The 13,357-nt window shown below is 38.4% G+C and overlaps 3 protein-coding genes across 4 annotated transcripts in view; all 3 read left to right on the top strand.

Moving 5' to 3' along the window:
• The window catches only part of LOC129744286 (synaptotagmin-2), a 104,972-nt gene extending 100,577 nt beyond the window's left edge, over nucleotides 1-4,395 (top strand). For both annotated transcript variants that reach the window (XM_055736738.1, XM_055736737.1), the window contains exons 6-7: nucleotides 2,956-3,146; nucleotides 3,208-4,395. In XM_055736738.1, coding sequence (XP_055592713.1) covers nucleotides 2,956-3,146; nucleotides 3,208-3,672 — 656 coding nt within the window. In that variant the 3' untranslated portion in view covers nucleotides 3,673-4,395. The remainder of the gene's footprint in view (nucleotides 1-2,955; nucleotides 3,147-3,207) is intronic.
• A 3,440-nt stretch (nucleotides 4,396-7,835) lies between these two features.
• Nucleotides 7,836-10,093, top strand: LOC129745752 (cryptochrome-2). Its single transcript, XM_055739075.1, has 2 exons — nucleotides 7,836-8,158; nucleotides 8,216-10,093. Exons 1-2 carry the CDS (start codon nucleotides 7,908-7,910, stop codon nucleotides 9,633-9,635), a joined length of 1,671 nt encoding a protein of 556 aa, XP_055595050.1. The 5' UTR covers nucleotides 7,836-7,907; the 3' UTR covers nucleotides 9,636-10,093.
• A 476-nt stretch (nucleotides 10,094-10,569) lies between these two features.
• LOC129746052 (tubulin gamma-1 chain) lies at nucleotides 10,570-12,618 on the top strand. The gene is made up of 3 exons (XM_055739480.1): nucleotides 10,570-10,788; nucleotides 10,876-11,078; nucleotides 11,141-12,618. The coding sequence occupies exons 1-3, from the start codon at nucleotides 10,740-10,742 to the stop codon at nucleotides 12,251-12,253; spliced, it is 1,365 nt and encodes a 454-aa protein (XP_055595455.1). The 5' UTR covers nucleotides 10,570-10,739; the 3' UTR covers nucleotides 12,254-12,618.
• The last annotated feature ends 739 nt before the right edge of the window (nucleotides 12,619-13,357 follow it).

Here is a 13,357-nt window from a genome sequence, read left to right as displayed (position 1 = left end):
ACCATCTGTTTTTATTTTTAAATTTACCCTCGGATATGGTAACGGTTACCATGATTTTTTTTTCGGTGTATGCTTTTGAAGTAAGAATTCTAAATTGACCATAATTTCGAATGGTTTTCAAAAAAAAAATTTTTTGACTTTCGTTGATTTTTTTATTTTAATGATACCTGATTTTTACTAGGGTATTACCCGGTAAAAATTCTAGAGTGTTTGTTAAAAAAGTCTTTTATTTAATTCAAGTAAATATGAAGCTTTCTATTTAAAAAGTTCGTTACAAATAATGTAAGTTTTAAGAAATCTTGTAATTTTACATGACGTTCGTTATAGAATGAAAATTCTTTCTCCAAAAAACTAATAATTACTGTTATTTATTCAAATTTCGACAAAGTTAAGAAAAAGTCATTCCCGCCACCGCAGAATCCGTAACATATTTTTAATGTGAAAAATATTACAAAATCAAACCTATTAGCTGAAACGTTCCAAAATATATTTGCAATTCAATTGGCCGGAACGGAACAAACTTCAAATCCTTCTTTTGTCACTCGAAGTTGGAACAGTGCAAGGGGAGGGGGGGGGGATGATATGAAAAATTAATCCGAAAACAAATAAATTGGAATAAATTGCACGAAAGCTTGTATGCAACAAAATTGCATATCATCCCAAGCAACCAGAATTCCCTTAAAAAGGTTCCATAGAAGCTTAATCAGCTCTCGTTTGTGTCTGAAGGGAATGCTAATCAGCCCAAAATTTAAGTTCTTAAAGCTACTTTCAAGTTCGTTTGGGTGTCTGTAGAGCACGCTATTCAGCTTCCAAGAGAATGTCAAGAAACTTCTACGTGCCGAAAAAAAAAATCCCATTGACATTTTGCTCTGACAACCAGATGCCAGATTGCTAGGTTGCCGGTCTATCATGGTCTATCTCATTGGTTTTAATTATATTGTTTTGATTATAAAAGCTACTTACGCTTATAGAATTGAACCGCTGCTCTCTAGGTTCAAATGAAACTCACCAGCCTCTCGACCAATCCAGCATAGTTCATTGCCACTGTAAAAATTAGTATTTAAACTAATTTTATTTGAGCTTGCGTATGAGCGATGATAAAATGGGTTGTTTGAGAGTTTATACATTTTGTTGCTCAAGGACTTTCAGTACACCAAATGAATATGTAACTACATATATTTCATCATCAAAAGTTTATTCAGAAAAATTGCTTTTTTAAAAATGATTACACAAAAGTCACTATTACCTACGGTAGCGGCCTAGTCCTCCAGCAGAAATCCGATGTTTCCGAAACAACTGGATGTTGTAGCATGCAAGTAGTGAGGATGGTCTTGGCAAATATGATGATCGCGGATATTTTTATGAGAGGAATGGATTTCCGGAGGTTTCCCATCGGAGAAAGGGTTTTCTTGAGCTGCGCCACAATGTATTTTCAAATCGCCGGCTGCAAGCGATGGTACTCTCCGCAGCGGTGGATGATGAAAAGGCTCTGAAAATATAAAAACTTCTATGTTAAAAATCCAGAAAATTCTATTACATATTTGTTTCAACCTTAGATTTTCTTTTTTCCTTTTGCGTTGAATTCCATTCTAAACATGAGTACTGATAAAAAGAAAACAAATACCATGACATAAAATTGACAGATATATTTGACATGTCGCTTAGAATTCCCAAATAAGTTCCGTAAAACACTTAGAAGTATCTTAGAATTCCCAAATAAGTTCCTTGAAACGCCTAGAAGTATCTTAGAAAGTGCTTAGCGCACGCAACCGACCTTCTTGAAAGAAGTTGCGTTAAAGGCGCTTAGAAGTTCCGTTATCGGTGTTTTAACCTTTTGAAAGGCGATGGAAGTTCCTGAGTAACTTTTACGCGATGTGAGTCACCTGAAGCTCCCTTTAAACATTTTTTCAGCCAAATTTGAACTTCGGAGTGCCATCTTTAAGTAAGAACGCGACTTTTGGTTGCTTGGGATATCATTGCACAAAACTTAAAAATCAATTAGTTTTTTATCGAAAAATTCATTAAAAATCGAGAATACAAAAGGTGATAAAACTTCCATCTTCCACAATTTGTTCTAATCTTTCGAATATCTGATGACTTTTTCGAAATTTTTGGAAAAAAAAATCAAACTTGAAGACAAAAAAAGAAATTGATCTTTGTTCCAGCCTTATTAGAAGAAAGCGATGTATTATTTATTGTAGGGTAAGCATTCTAGATTCTCCAGATTTTAAGGACATGCCCAGGTTTTTAAAGTAAAGTAGAAAAATAATCAACGGTTGCCAAAATATTGTTACAGTCCGTATTTTGCTAAGTGTATTCACATAAAAAAAAGAAACAGAAAATTCAAATTGTGCTCAGTTCAATTCAGTTCAATTCACCTGGTGTCGGTACCCAGTTGTCCTCGGGAGTGTGAAAAAGGATAGGAAAGCTACTGACGTGTTAAAAAAAATGAAGTCTAAGAGTGTTTTTTCTCAGTTTCTTCTTGAATTTTTATCGAATAATCACTAGATTCTGCTTGGTTTTTGTGTTGAAAAATTCAAATTCGTATCAAATTCAAGTTTTGGACATTCTTTTTAAACGACAAAGTTTTCTATTAAAATTAAATTTAACTGATTTCTACAGAAACTAGGATTTTGAAACTTATTAGTTCATTTGAAGTGTTACTTATGCTATGCATACCGAAAACAAGTAGCGAGAGTTGATAAAATTAATAAAAACGATCGTCCACTTTTCCTGTGAATTTGCAACCGAACAACACACTTTTTACTTCTTGTTAGAGAAGCCTTGGATTCACGCATTACAAAAGAGGGATTATAGCTTTTCGTGCGCCTAGCTTAAACCATTCCATAGATATCGCATCGTGATGGTGAAGTTCAAATCATAAAGACACGAACCCAGAAGGAAGATAACAGCTGCCAATAACTTTGATTTTTTTCTACTGTCATTTTTTTCTAGTATTCGACGAAGATTTCGTTTTCGAGGTCCGACCGGCGACTATCGGCCGGCGCACCCTCGAGATACTGCTGTTCGATTTTGACGCCTACTCGCGTCACGTGGTCATCGGTGGATCACAACTAGCGCTGGCGCATGTTGATCTATCCGAGAAGCTGGACATCTGGCGCCCGGTGGGACCTTGTGCTGAAAATGTAAGACAACATCATTTAAAATTATCAGTATGAAAATTTAGCGAACTTTTCTACATTTCAGGACCCTAAACAAGACCTGGGAGACGTGATGGTGTCCCTCTCATACCTTCCATCAGTTGAAAAACTTACCGTAGTGATTATCAAAGCACGCAACCTGCGGATCATCGACGAAACACGCAGCTCGTCGGACCCCTACGTGAAAATATCTCTGCACAACATTGACGGCAAACGGCTGATGAAACGCAAAACGACGGTGGCCCGAGCAACTGTCACTCCGGTCTACAACGAGGCCCTTTCGTTTGATATTTCTAAAGATGCACTGAAAAATTGCTCCATCGAACTACAAGTGCTACACGACAGTCTTCTCGGCAAAAAGGAAGTGCTCGGACGGGCTACGATAGGAAGTGGCCCGGATGTGAAACCGGAAGATCAATCCTTCTTCGAGGAACTTTTCCGCAATCGATCGGCCACCGCCAAATGGATCTCGCTATCCAACTGGAAGACCTCTAAAGGTTCATCCAAGTAGTGAATCAAAGTCTCTAAAATCATACTTTCAAGCAAATGTCCAATGTACCTTAATCTATTATACTGATTGTTAACCACAAACAAATGTATCTATGCGTTGAATGTTTTGAACAATGTTGCTATATATCGATGTACTCTATATTATACTGGAAGGATTTGAGGAGCCAAACTCTCTGCAATCTTATTTGGCAAAAGAGTTGGAATTATCTATTTACTGTAGCCTGTTTGGATATTCTAAAGTATACATTTACAAGCTGTAGCTTCATCTTTTAAACTCTACCCAAGCATCATCATTTACACTTTTACAAATTGTTGTTTCAGTAAACCGGGAGGAAACATCAACAAAAAATCAAAAACAAAATCATAAACCAGTGAAACTCAATGTGACTGCAGCTAATACATATATACAACTGTATAAAATAATAAATTTTCAAACAATATTTCATATTTAAAAAATGAACTAAAGCAAATCAAACGCAAATGATTAAAAAAACAAAATTCACCACCACAAAGTGACTGGTTTAGGATGGTTTCGAAAAGGGAAAGAAAATACAAATGGATAACAGCCGTTAACTTTGAGGCATCAGCTTTGGTGCTGCAGAATAATACAATCTATATCTCCAAACATTAGCTGATTATGCAAATCAAAATATTAAAAAGACAAAAAAAACTTCAATATACAATCTAAACTAGTATTTTAGGAAGAATAAAGTCAACTGAAATAGCAAGACAATTTTTTATTTATTATTGGTTTCTCAACGATCTTCAAAAGTATGTAGGTACTGCACTGTTCTCCCCTGTGGTCAGGACGATTCCGTTCTGTATTTTCAACCGCAGAAAGTAGAGTACAAGTTTGCAAACTTACCTCATCACCTTGCAGCAAGCAAACAACTTGCAGACATGTCGCTATCTTCGGAAATTATTATTTCTGTTCGGCCAAAGATATATTATCTTCGGACTTGCAAGTGATCCTAACTTCGGAGAATCGTTTGAATTTTTCGGAACGATTTATCGCACGACACAATTGTAGCACCAGATAAGTTACCGTTTTCGTCGCTTGATACCTCGGCAACACTTTCGCAATCGTCATCTGTTTGTTTCCGGAACCTGATTGCTGGCATCAGTTGCGCGTCGATGTGGTGCTGGTTCAGTACGGCGGATTTCAAACTGCACCATGGTCGGTTTGCATCGGCCCACAGGCTCTTGTGCCAGGGTTGTTGAACGAATGGCAACGCTGTTTTCCTATCGGACGACATACCGTACAGTTGCCTTCAGCTTTCTTGGTCATCTTGACGCCGCGCCGTTGACCAAACCGTTGCCAAGTTTCCTGACTCTATCAAGATGTAGGTGCCCCAACCTTCGATGCCGCATATCCCAACTTCTAAAGCAGGCCATAGACTACAGAAATGGCCTGTACAAATTCGAAGATTCCACGACGATTGTTTGATCTATGCTCGCCCACACACTATACAAACATATTTCACGCGAACACAAACGATTGCTGGCGAAAACAGCAACAGCAACAAAAAAAAACCATCTCCACCCCGGTTGGGAGGATGGTTTGTACGAAATATTTCGATCCCGGCCGATTTTACTCCAACCGTTTGGGCGCTCATTCAAGCAGTGCCATACACTATGCAAATCGTGTTTATAGCGACAAAATTTCATCGAATTTCATCGCATTTGTACTAATGTTGTGTAGTCTGTGGCCCGCTTAACACGCTTCCCGTACGTTGCTCCAGTTTGAAAATATCGCTGGAACCTTTTCCAGTCGTCAGTATTTTGTCGGCTTTATTTAATACGTTGCAGCCTGATTTGTAAAAAATCATTCGGTGGCCTTTCTTGACGATTTGGTTGACGGAATTGACTGCGATAGTTCCGGTAGATACCGAACTTCACTAACGACAAGAGTATCGTCACCGTGGCAACGTGGACGCAAAACAACTGAACCTGTTGCTTTGATCTGCATGCTTTTTCCGTCTGCTTGAGGGCTTGATATTATCCAGCAACTCGCGAGTTTTCGTCATATGGGGCCATTCACTAATTACGTAAGCACATAGGGGGGGTGGGGAGGTTTCACATTTACTTACGATCTCTTACTAGGGGGGCAGGGGGGGTTTCCAAAAATCTTACGTAATGTTACATTGATAATTCGTCACAGCCATACGAAACCATATTACTCAGGTTTTATTTTTATTTCTCACTACCTATTTGTTGGCAATTTTTGATGTTATATTATTAATCTTTAATTCTGTTTTAATAAAAAAAAAAAAGTTACTGGTTCTATAAAATAAATAGAGAACCAACTCAAACCAACATGTCACCATAAACACTGAATCACATTATTTAAAAAGATCGTCACTAATCGCTTTTCATCATAACAATCTTTCAATTGAGAAATTTATAGAAACAAAAAGGGAAATGGTGCGTTCTGACACCACGATTTGAAAACATTTTATTTAAAATGACTTCATCAAGTAGAAGTCTTTAAAACAGATATGGGGGCTTTTAGATAATAAATTTCTAAACAGTTTTTTCAGTTATATCAACCAAGCCACTACCAACTCTAAATTTTACAAACTATTTACCAAAAAAAAACGTAAAACTTTATCGCTTATCGCTGAAGTGAATCTCAGCTTTTAGGTTAATTAGCAACGTAATTGTCGTTAAACATTTTCGCACCAATTCTAGTAGCACAGAATAATATTTTTAGAAGATTTTTATGATTTTTAGTTAAAAAAACAAAACATTTTTTATGGTACCATGTGCTTACCTGATCTCTCACTTGTTTTTAAATCGGAATTTTGATTTTATATTGTTTTTTTTTCGATTGTGGAAATTTATTGAAGATTATTGTAACCCCAAACATGCTATGTCCTTAAAACTTAATGTTTTCTATAATCGTTTAAGACATTTCATCTGTTGTTTTGTATAAATTATGCTTTTCAAATGCAGTTATTAAGTTTTACTTAAAAAGTGCTCTGCTTTGAAGCATGGATGACACATTTTTTTATATTTTCAAGCTGGTTTTTTGAAAAAACGTGTCAATTTCGAATAGAATTTAAAAACGTAAGATCTTACTTGGGGGGGAGGGGGGATTCGAAAAATCTTACTTTGTCTTACCAGGGGGGGAGGGAGGCTTGAAAATTTCCAAAATCGTGCTTACGTAATTAGTGAACGGCCCCTATGGGCACTCACCCCCGAGTCGAAAATCCATTCATCGTTTATCACAGCTTCATGCGTAAAGGAACCAGTGAAAAAAAACGTTGTCCGATTTGGTGCTCTTACAATTCTTCGCTAAATGTCCGTACTTGTGGCTCCCTGTCTAACAAATAACTCTCATCAGAGATATGAAGTATTCATTTGGAACGCGAGGAAAGCACACTAAAGTGTGCGGAAAGTGCGCGGAAAGTGCGCTGGAACGGGCGGAAATTCACCGAATGTGCAGCAAAATATATCAGATTTACGGCAGAATTCATCAAGTGTGTGAACAGAATTCACCAAGTGTGCGACTTTCATCAAATCAGAAAAGTTCACCAGATGTGCGTTCCATCTTATTGATTTATCCCATTTCCATGGAATTCGATGAATACTTCAGACCTCTGCTTACTATAACTAACTAATAACAAGGGTTAATTAGTCCAATAAAACTCCACATGTTAGGAATGCGGTAAAATAATTACCGGACTCGGTAATTTTGGTTTCCTGTGTGTAAATGGGCCTTTACATCTGTATTTTTAAATGAAATATTCAGGGTTTCAAAATTAGAAGAAAAAGAAAACTCTAACGAAAGTTGTGTCTTTAGGCAATGCCGATTCCAAATTAAAATCCATCCCTTAAGGACTTAAGGAGACTCTACTTCATTTTTTATAAATTATCGATTCTTGTCCAAATCATTTTTTAACCATGCATGTTAAATCTTTTTATTGCCATGAAGAGTTGAAAATTTCTTAAATTTTTCATATTTTAAAAATTTGCATATTTCAGCAAAAAAAAATATTTCAAAATAATAAAATAATATACTATTTATATTCTATAGCATAACTGCGATTATTTTGAAAGCTCGAAGAGTTCTGGGTGTATATTTCTGCTAACATTCCAACTGAAAACTTCTGGCATCCCTGCATCAAGCACGTGCGCACTCTGTGAACGTACACCAGTTTGCGTGCTTTTCATTTTCAAAAGTTTACCAACAAAACGCACTATATTTCACAACGTTGCACAAATTGGCAAAAAATGTCCAGTGGTTCCTCGAAACAGACCGTTATTCACTGGTTCCGGAAGGGCCTGCGGGTTCACGATAACCCGGCCCTGGTTGCTGCCATCGATTATGCCGCAACGGGTGGTTGCAAACCGATGGCACTGAGGCCAATTTTTGTGCTCGATCCGGCACTGCACGAGTGGCTTCGAATCGGCCCCAACCGGTGGCGATTTCTGCAGCAAACCCTAGCCGATCTGGATGCGAACCTCAGGAAGATTAATAGCAGGTTTGTGTGGAGAAAATTTCAAAAAGGATTCACATAATTTGAAGGTTTTGTTTACAGGTTGTATGTAGTACGTGGCAATGCCATGGAAGTATTTCCGGATTTGTTCAAAAAATGGAACGTTTGTTATATGACTTATGAACATGATATTGAACCGTACTCCTTGAAACGTGACGCTGTTGTTCAGAAGCATGCCGAACAAGCCAAGGTGAAACTCCTGATTGAGAAATCTCACACAATTTACGATCCGGAAGTAATATTGAAGAAAAATAACGGGAAAGTACCACTCACGTATCAAAAATACGGTAGCCTAGCGTCGACCTGTAAAATTCCGGAACCTGTTCCGGTGCCAAATCCCATTCCTGACAGTTGTACACCCAAGCAAGATCAGGAAGAACGAAAAGACGCCCATTGTTACGATCCTCCTACTTTGGACCAGTTACAGGTTGACGAAAAGAATTTGGGCGAATGCAAATTTCCTGGGGGAGAAACGGAAGGTTTGAGGCGTTTACAAGAATATATGAAGAAAAAATCATGGGTTTGTGCCTTCGAGAAACCTAACACGTCCCCAAATTCTTTGGAACCAAGCACAACAGTCTTAAGCCCGTACGTGAAATTTGGATGCTTAAGTTCAAGACTATTTATGGTGGAGCTTCAGAAAGTCTTAAAAGGTCAAAAGCATTCGCAGCCACCCGTGTCCTTGGTTGGACAGCTAATGTGGCGCGAATTCTATTATTGCGCGGCAGCCGGTGAACCGAATATAGACAAAATGGTTGGTAATAGCATTTGTCTACAAGTTCCCTGGACAACCAACAAAGAGCACCTGGAAGCTTGGACTTATGGAAAAACTGGGTACCCGTTCATCGATGCAATCATGAGACAGCTGAGGCAAGAAGGATGGATTCATCATCTTGCCCGTCACGCAGTTGCTTGTTTCCTAACCAGGGGCGACTTGTGGATTTCCTGGGAAGAAGGACAACGGGTATTCGAGGAACTACTGTTAGATGCAGATTGGGCCCTGAATGCCGGCAACTGGCTCTGGCTGTCAGCTTCGGCATTTTTCCATCAGTATTTTCGGGTGTACAGTCCAGTTGCCTTTGGGAAAAAGACAGACCCGGAGGGAAAATACATTAAAAAGTATGTCCCCGAACTGGCCAAGTATCCCTCCGGTATCATTTACGAACCGTGGAAGGCTAGCTTGGAAACGCAACGAAAATTAGGTTGCATCATCGGTAAAGATTACCCTAACCGGATCGTCATCCATGAGGATATTTCCAAAAAAAACATCGCCAAGATGACGGAAGCTTACCGGAAAAATAAGGCCGCCAAGGAGGCTGCTGGAAAGGAGTTTGAAGATGGGGAAACTCCGAAGGAAGTGGTTGGCAAACGTAAAGCTAGTATCAGCTCACCGGCTTCGAAGCCGGCAGCCAAGAAGACCAAGTTGCAGGCCACGTTGAGTAAATATCTGAAGAGGCAATAATTTGTTTCTTGTTCTACGTTATTTATTTAATACTCATTTTTTAAATCAAAACTGCCAGTATGTTTTTCTTTGTTTTTGTCTAACTGTTTCTTTAAATTTCGAATATTTATCTTAAATTTCGAAGTATTATCTATACATGTTTGTTGGTTTAGTTCAACCTCGAACAAGAATTTATCGAATAATATCTTGAAGCTGTACAGCTGCTAATCGAAAAATTTTGTCAACAACTGTAAGATCTGAATATTACCTTGGTTACTTACCGCGTTCGTAAATTAATTTTTTGGGTGATGTCTGGTAGATAAGTCGATCGATTTCTTTGGTAGGTAGATGTCAAACCACCTTCCAAAGTTTTTGCATACAGCTTGTTTATAATTTACGAACGCCAGCATCGACAAACAAAATCAATTTACGAACGCGCCGTTATAAGTTTAAGCTGAAAATAAACATATTTAAAAATACATTTTTTTTGACTCACAAAATTAAGTGATGACATTTTCTTTGATCTTTGGCTGTATGTATTTGAAAAAAAAAGTGTACATGAAACCGATAATTAGTAAAGAAGCCCACTTCAAAATATTTTGGATGTATGTTCTACAAATAAAATATAAGCTTAAAAACCCGCAAAAATGTGAATGCTTTATTTATCTTTTCTTGTAAAATATCGTCTTGATCGAATATATAAAAATTGTGGAGAGTATTTGGCAGGTTTCCCAAAAAATGATATTCATAAGTCAACCAATTTTATATAAAAATTATTTAAATATTTTTCATTTAAGAAATGAAAATTTCAATTTTCAAATGCCATTTTTAAGAACACTTTTTCACTCAGTGTAGAACACCTCAGAAAAAGTATAACGTTGCGTAACGCCTCTGGCTAGAAGCGTTACGCAAAACAAAAATTCAAAAAAAATAATGCAACACTGGCGCGACTTCAGTTTTTCGCTGATGCACAGCACAACAGTTTGAAACTGCAGCCGAGAAACCGATTTCCGTAAAATATCGTTCCTGTGACTAGTGCTGAGGACATAGTTTACCGCTATCAGATCTTTACCGGTGATCCCTGTTGATTTCCGTTAGAGTTTGCGTGACCGGAAGCTTATTGAAATGCCCAGCGAGATCATTACTTTGCAGCTGGGCCAATGCGGCAATCAGAGTAAGTTTTTCCATGGGTGGGAAACAAAAAAAATGTTAAATGTTCCGTGGATTTTAACGATATTGTCTTTTCAAAACCAATCTAAAGTTGGATTCGAGTTCTGGAAGCGGCTCTGTCTGGAGCATGGCATCTCCCCTTCCGGGGTGCTGCAGGACTTTGCCACCGATGGGATCGATCGGAAGGATGTGTTTTTCTATCAGGCCGATGACGATCACTACATTCCGCGGGCCGTGCTGTTGGATCTGGAACCGCGAGTTATCCATACGATCATGACATCACCCTACGCTAAGGTGAGTTTTTTTTTATTTTCACCATACTGATGGTTTTTAATCTTGGGCCTTTTCTCATATAGCTTTATAACCCTGAAAATGTGTACCTTTCGAAAGACGGCGGAGGAGCCGGTAACAATTGGGCTTCTGGTTTCAGCCAGGGCGAGAAACTTCACGAGGAGATTTTTGACATCATTGATCGGGAAGCTGATGGGAGCGATAGTCTCGAAGGATTCGTTTTGTGTCACTCGATTGCCGGTGGAACAGGATCAGGAATGGGATCCTACATCATGGAACGGCTATCGGATCATTTCCCCAAAAAGTTGGTGCAGACTTACAGCGTCTTCCCAAATCAGGATGAAATCAGTGATGTTGTCGTTCAACCTTATAACAGTCTTCTCACCCTAAAAAGGTTGACGAGTTGTGCAGATTGTGTGGTTGTTCTGGATAATACAGCCTTGAACAGAATTGCATCCGATCGCCTGCATCTGCAAAATCCAACGTTTACCCAAATCAACACCCTGGTCTCGACTATAATGTCTGTCAGCACAACTACCTTGCGATATCCTTCCTACATGAACAACAATCTAATCGAGCTGATAGCGCCCTTGATTCCGACCTCTCAGTTGCACTTCCTCATGACCGGATACACGCCACTAACAACCGATACTGAAACCGTTAGTGTTCAAAAAACCACCGTTCTGGATGTGATGCGACGTTTATTGCAGCCCAAAAATATGATGGTCTCCACAGGCCCGGATAAAACAAACCACCACCGATACATCTCAATTCTGAACATCATTCAAGGGGAAGTAAACCCTACCCAGGTGCACAAATCGATTCAACGTATCCGGGAACGAAAGCTAGCCCAGTTCATCAACTGGGGACCGGCCAGTATCCAGGTGGCGCTCTCCAGAAGTAGCCCCTACGTCCAGAGTGCCCACCGCGTCTCCGGGTTGATGCTGGCCAATCACACCAGTATTTGTTCCCTATTCGAGCGAGCCTTGAATCAGTACGACAAACTCTGCAAGCGGGGTGCCTTCCTGGACCAGTTCAAGCGGGAAGACAAATTCAAGGACGACATGAGCGAATTCGACGAAAGCCGAGATGTGGTCGATGCCCTGGTGCAGGAGTACGAGGCGGCCACCCAGTCGAACTATCTGAGCTGGCATGCCAAAAAAGCTTCCGGTGAATAAATCCGGTGCCCTATCGTTTTATTGGAAAAGCTCTCGAACGCACGCTTCATATATGTACATCTACAAAACAAAATCCAACCTGTTATTGAATTACCTCCTCCTGTTATGAATATTCATATGCGCAATTTAAGCTTTTGCTGTACTCAAAGATAAGGAATAATCCCGTGAGAAAATGCATATACATAACGGATTCTCGTTATTATATGAGGGAATGCAAGCGTTCCTTGAAAAGTATTCGCGCGCGTAAAACGTACTTCAACTGGATACTGATGTTCAAGTAATCTCGAAAAAATGCAACTGTCAACTTTCTGCCATTAAATAAAAAACCGAATAAAAAAGCATGTTTCAAAATATGGTTAGAGCTGTTATACTAGAAGATTTCATGCAGAATTTTTTAATTTGTTCAGTGTAAAAAAATATCGATACCTAAATCAAAAATCCTCTTTCCACTTGAATTTTATGCAGCAAATTCATCACGACACGCTTCTTCAGGATTTCAAACTAAGTAATTTTTCGTACAGTTCATTTTCTCAATGTTGGAATTCAGTGTTTGTATTTTTTTTTTGTTCAATTTTGAAACCACATTGATTCTGAATCTCTATTTCCGAATTGTACTAGTTTTCATTTTAATTTCGATTCTGATTTTGACTCTTAAGAGTTTTGTACTTTGAAATCGATATTCGATTCAGAACTCCGTAGCTCTTCTGTCTCACCATTTTATGAATCTGGATTTCAAATTCTGAATCTAGATTTAAAAAAAAGAAAGGAAGGAAAAAATCCTATAGACGAATTTTGAATCAAAACTCTGAAATAGACTTCTCATCTGAATTCTCTCTCAAGTAGAATACCTCGATTCTGATTGACTCTGACTTGTGGCCAACAGTTAGCGTGTGTGTCAAAATAACAAATTGACAACTTTCTTCCATTATTCAATATTATTTTTATCAAGTTGTTACTGTTAGTTTTATTTACTTGAACTCATATTGCAAAATATGTATTCGAAAATTCAGTTCTACCAGAAAATATGTTTTTATGGATAGAAGCTGTCTGTCAATGATGTTTGGAAGAAATCAAATTATATCGCATAAAAACGGTGTAGAATAT

The sequence above is a fragment of the Uranotaenia lowii genome, chromosome 2 (genome assembly GCF_029784155.1).
Source record: "Uranotaenia lowii strain MFRU-FL chromosome 2, ASM2978415v1, whole genome shotgun sequence".
In the NCBI taxonomy this organism is placed as follows: domain Eukaryota; kingdom Metazoa; phylum Arthropoda; class Insecta; order Diptera; family Culicidae; genus Uranotaenia; species Uranotaenia lowii.
This window is presented reverse-complemented; position numbering and strand designations above follow the sequence as displayed.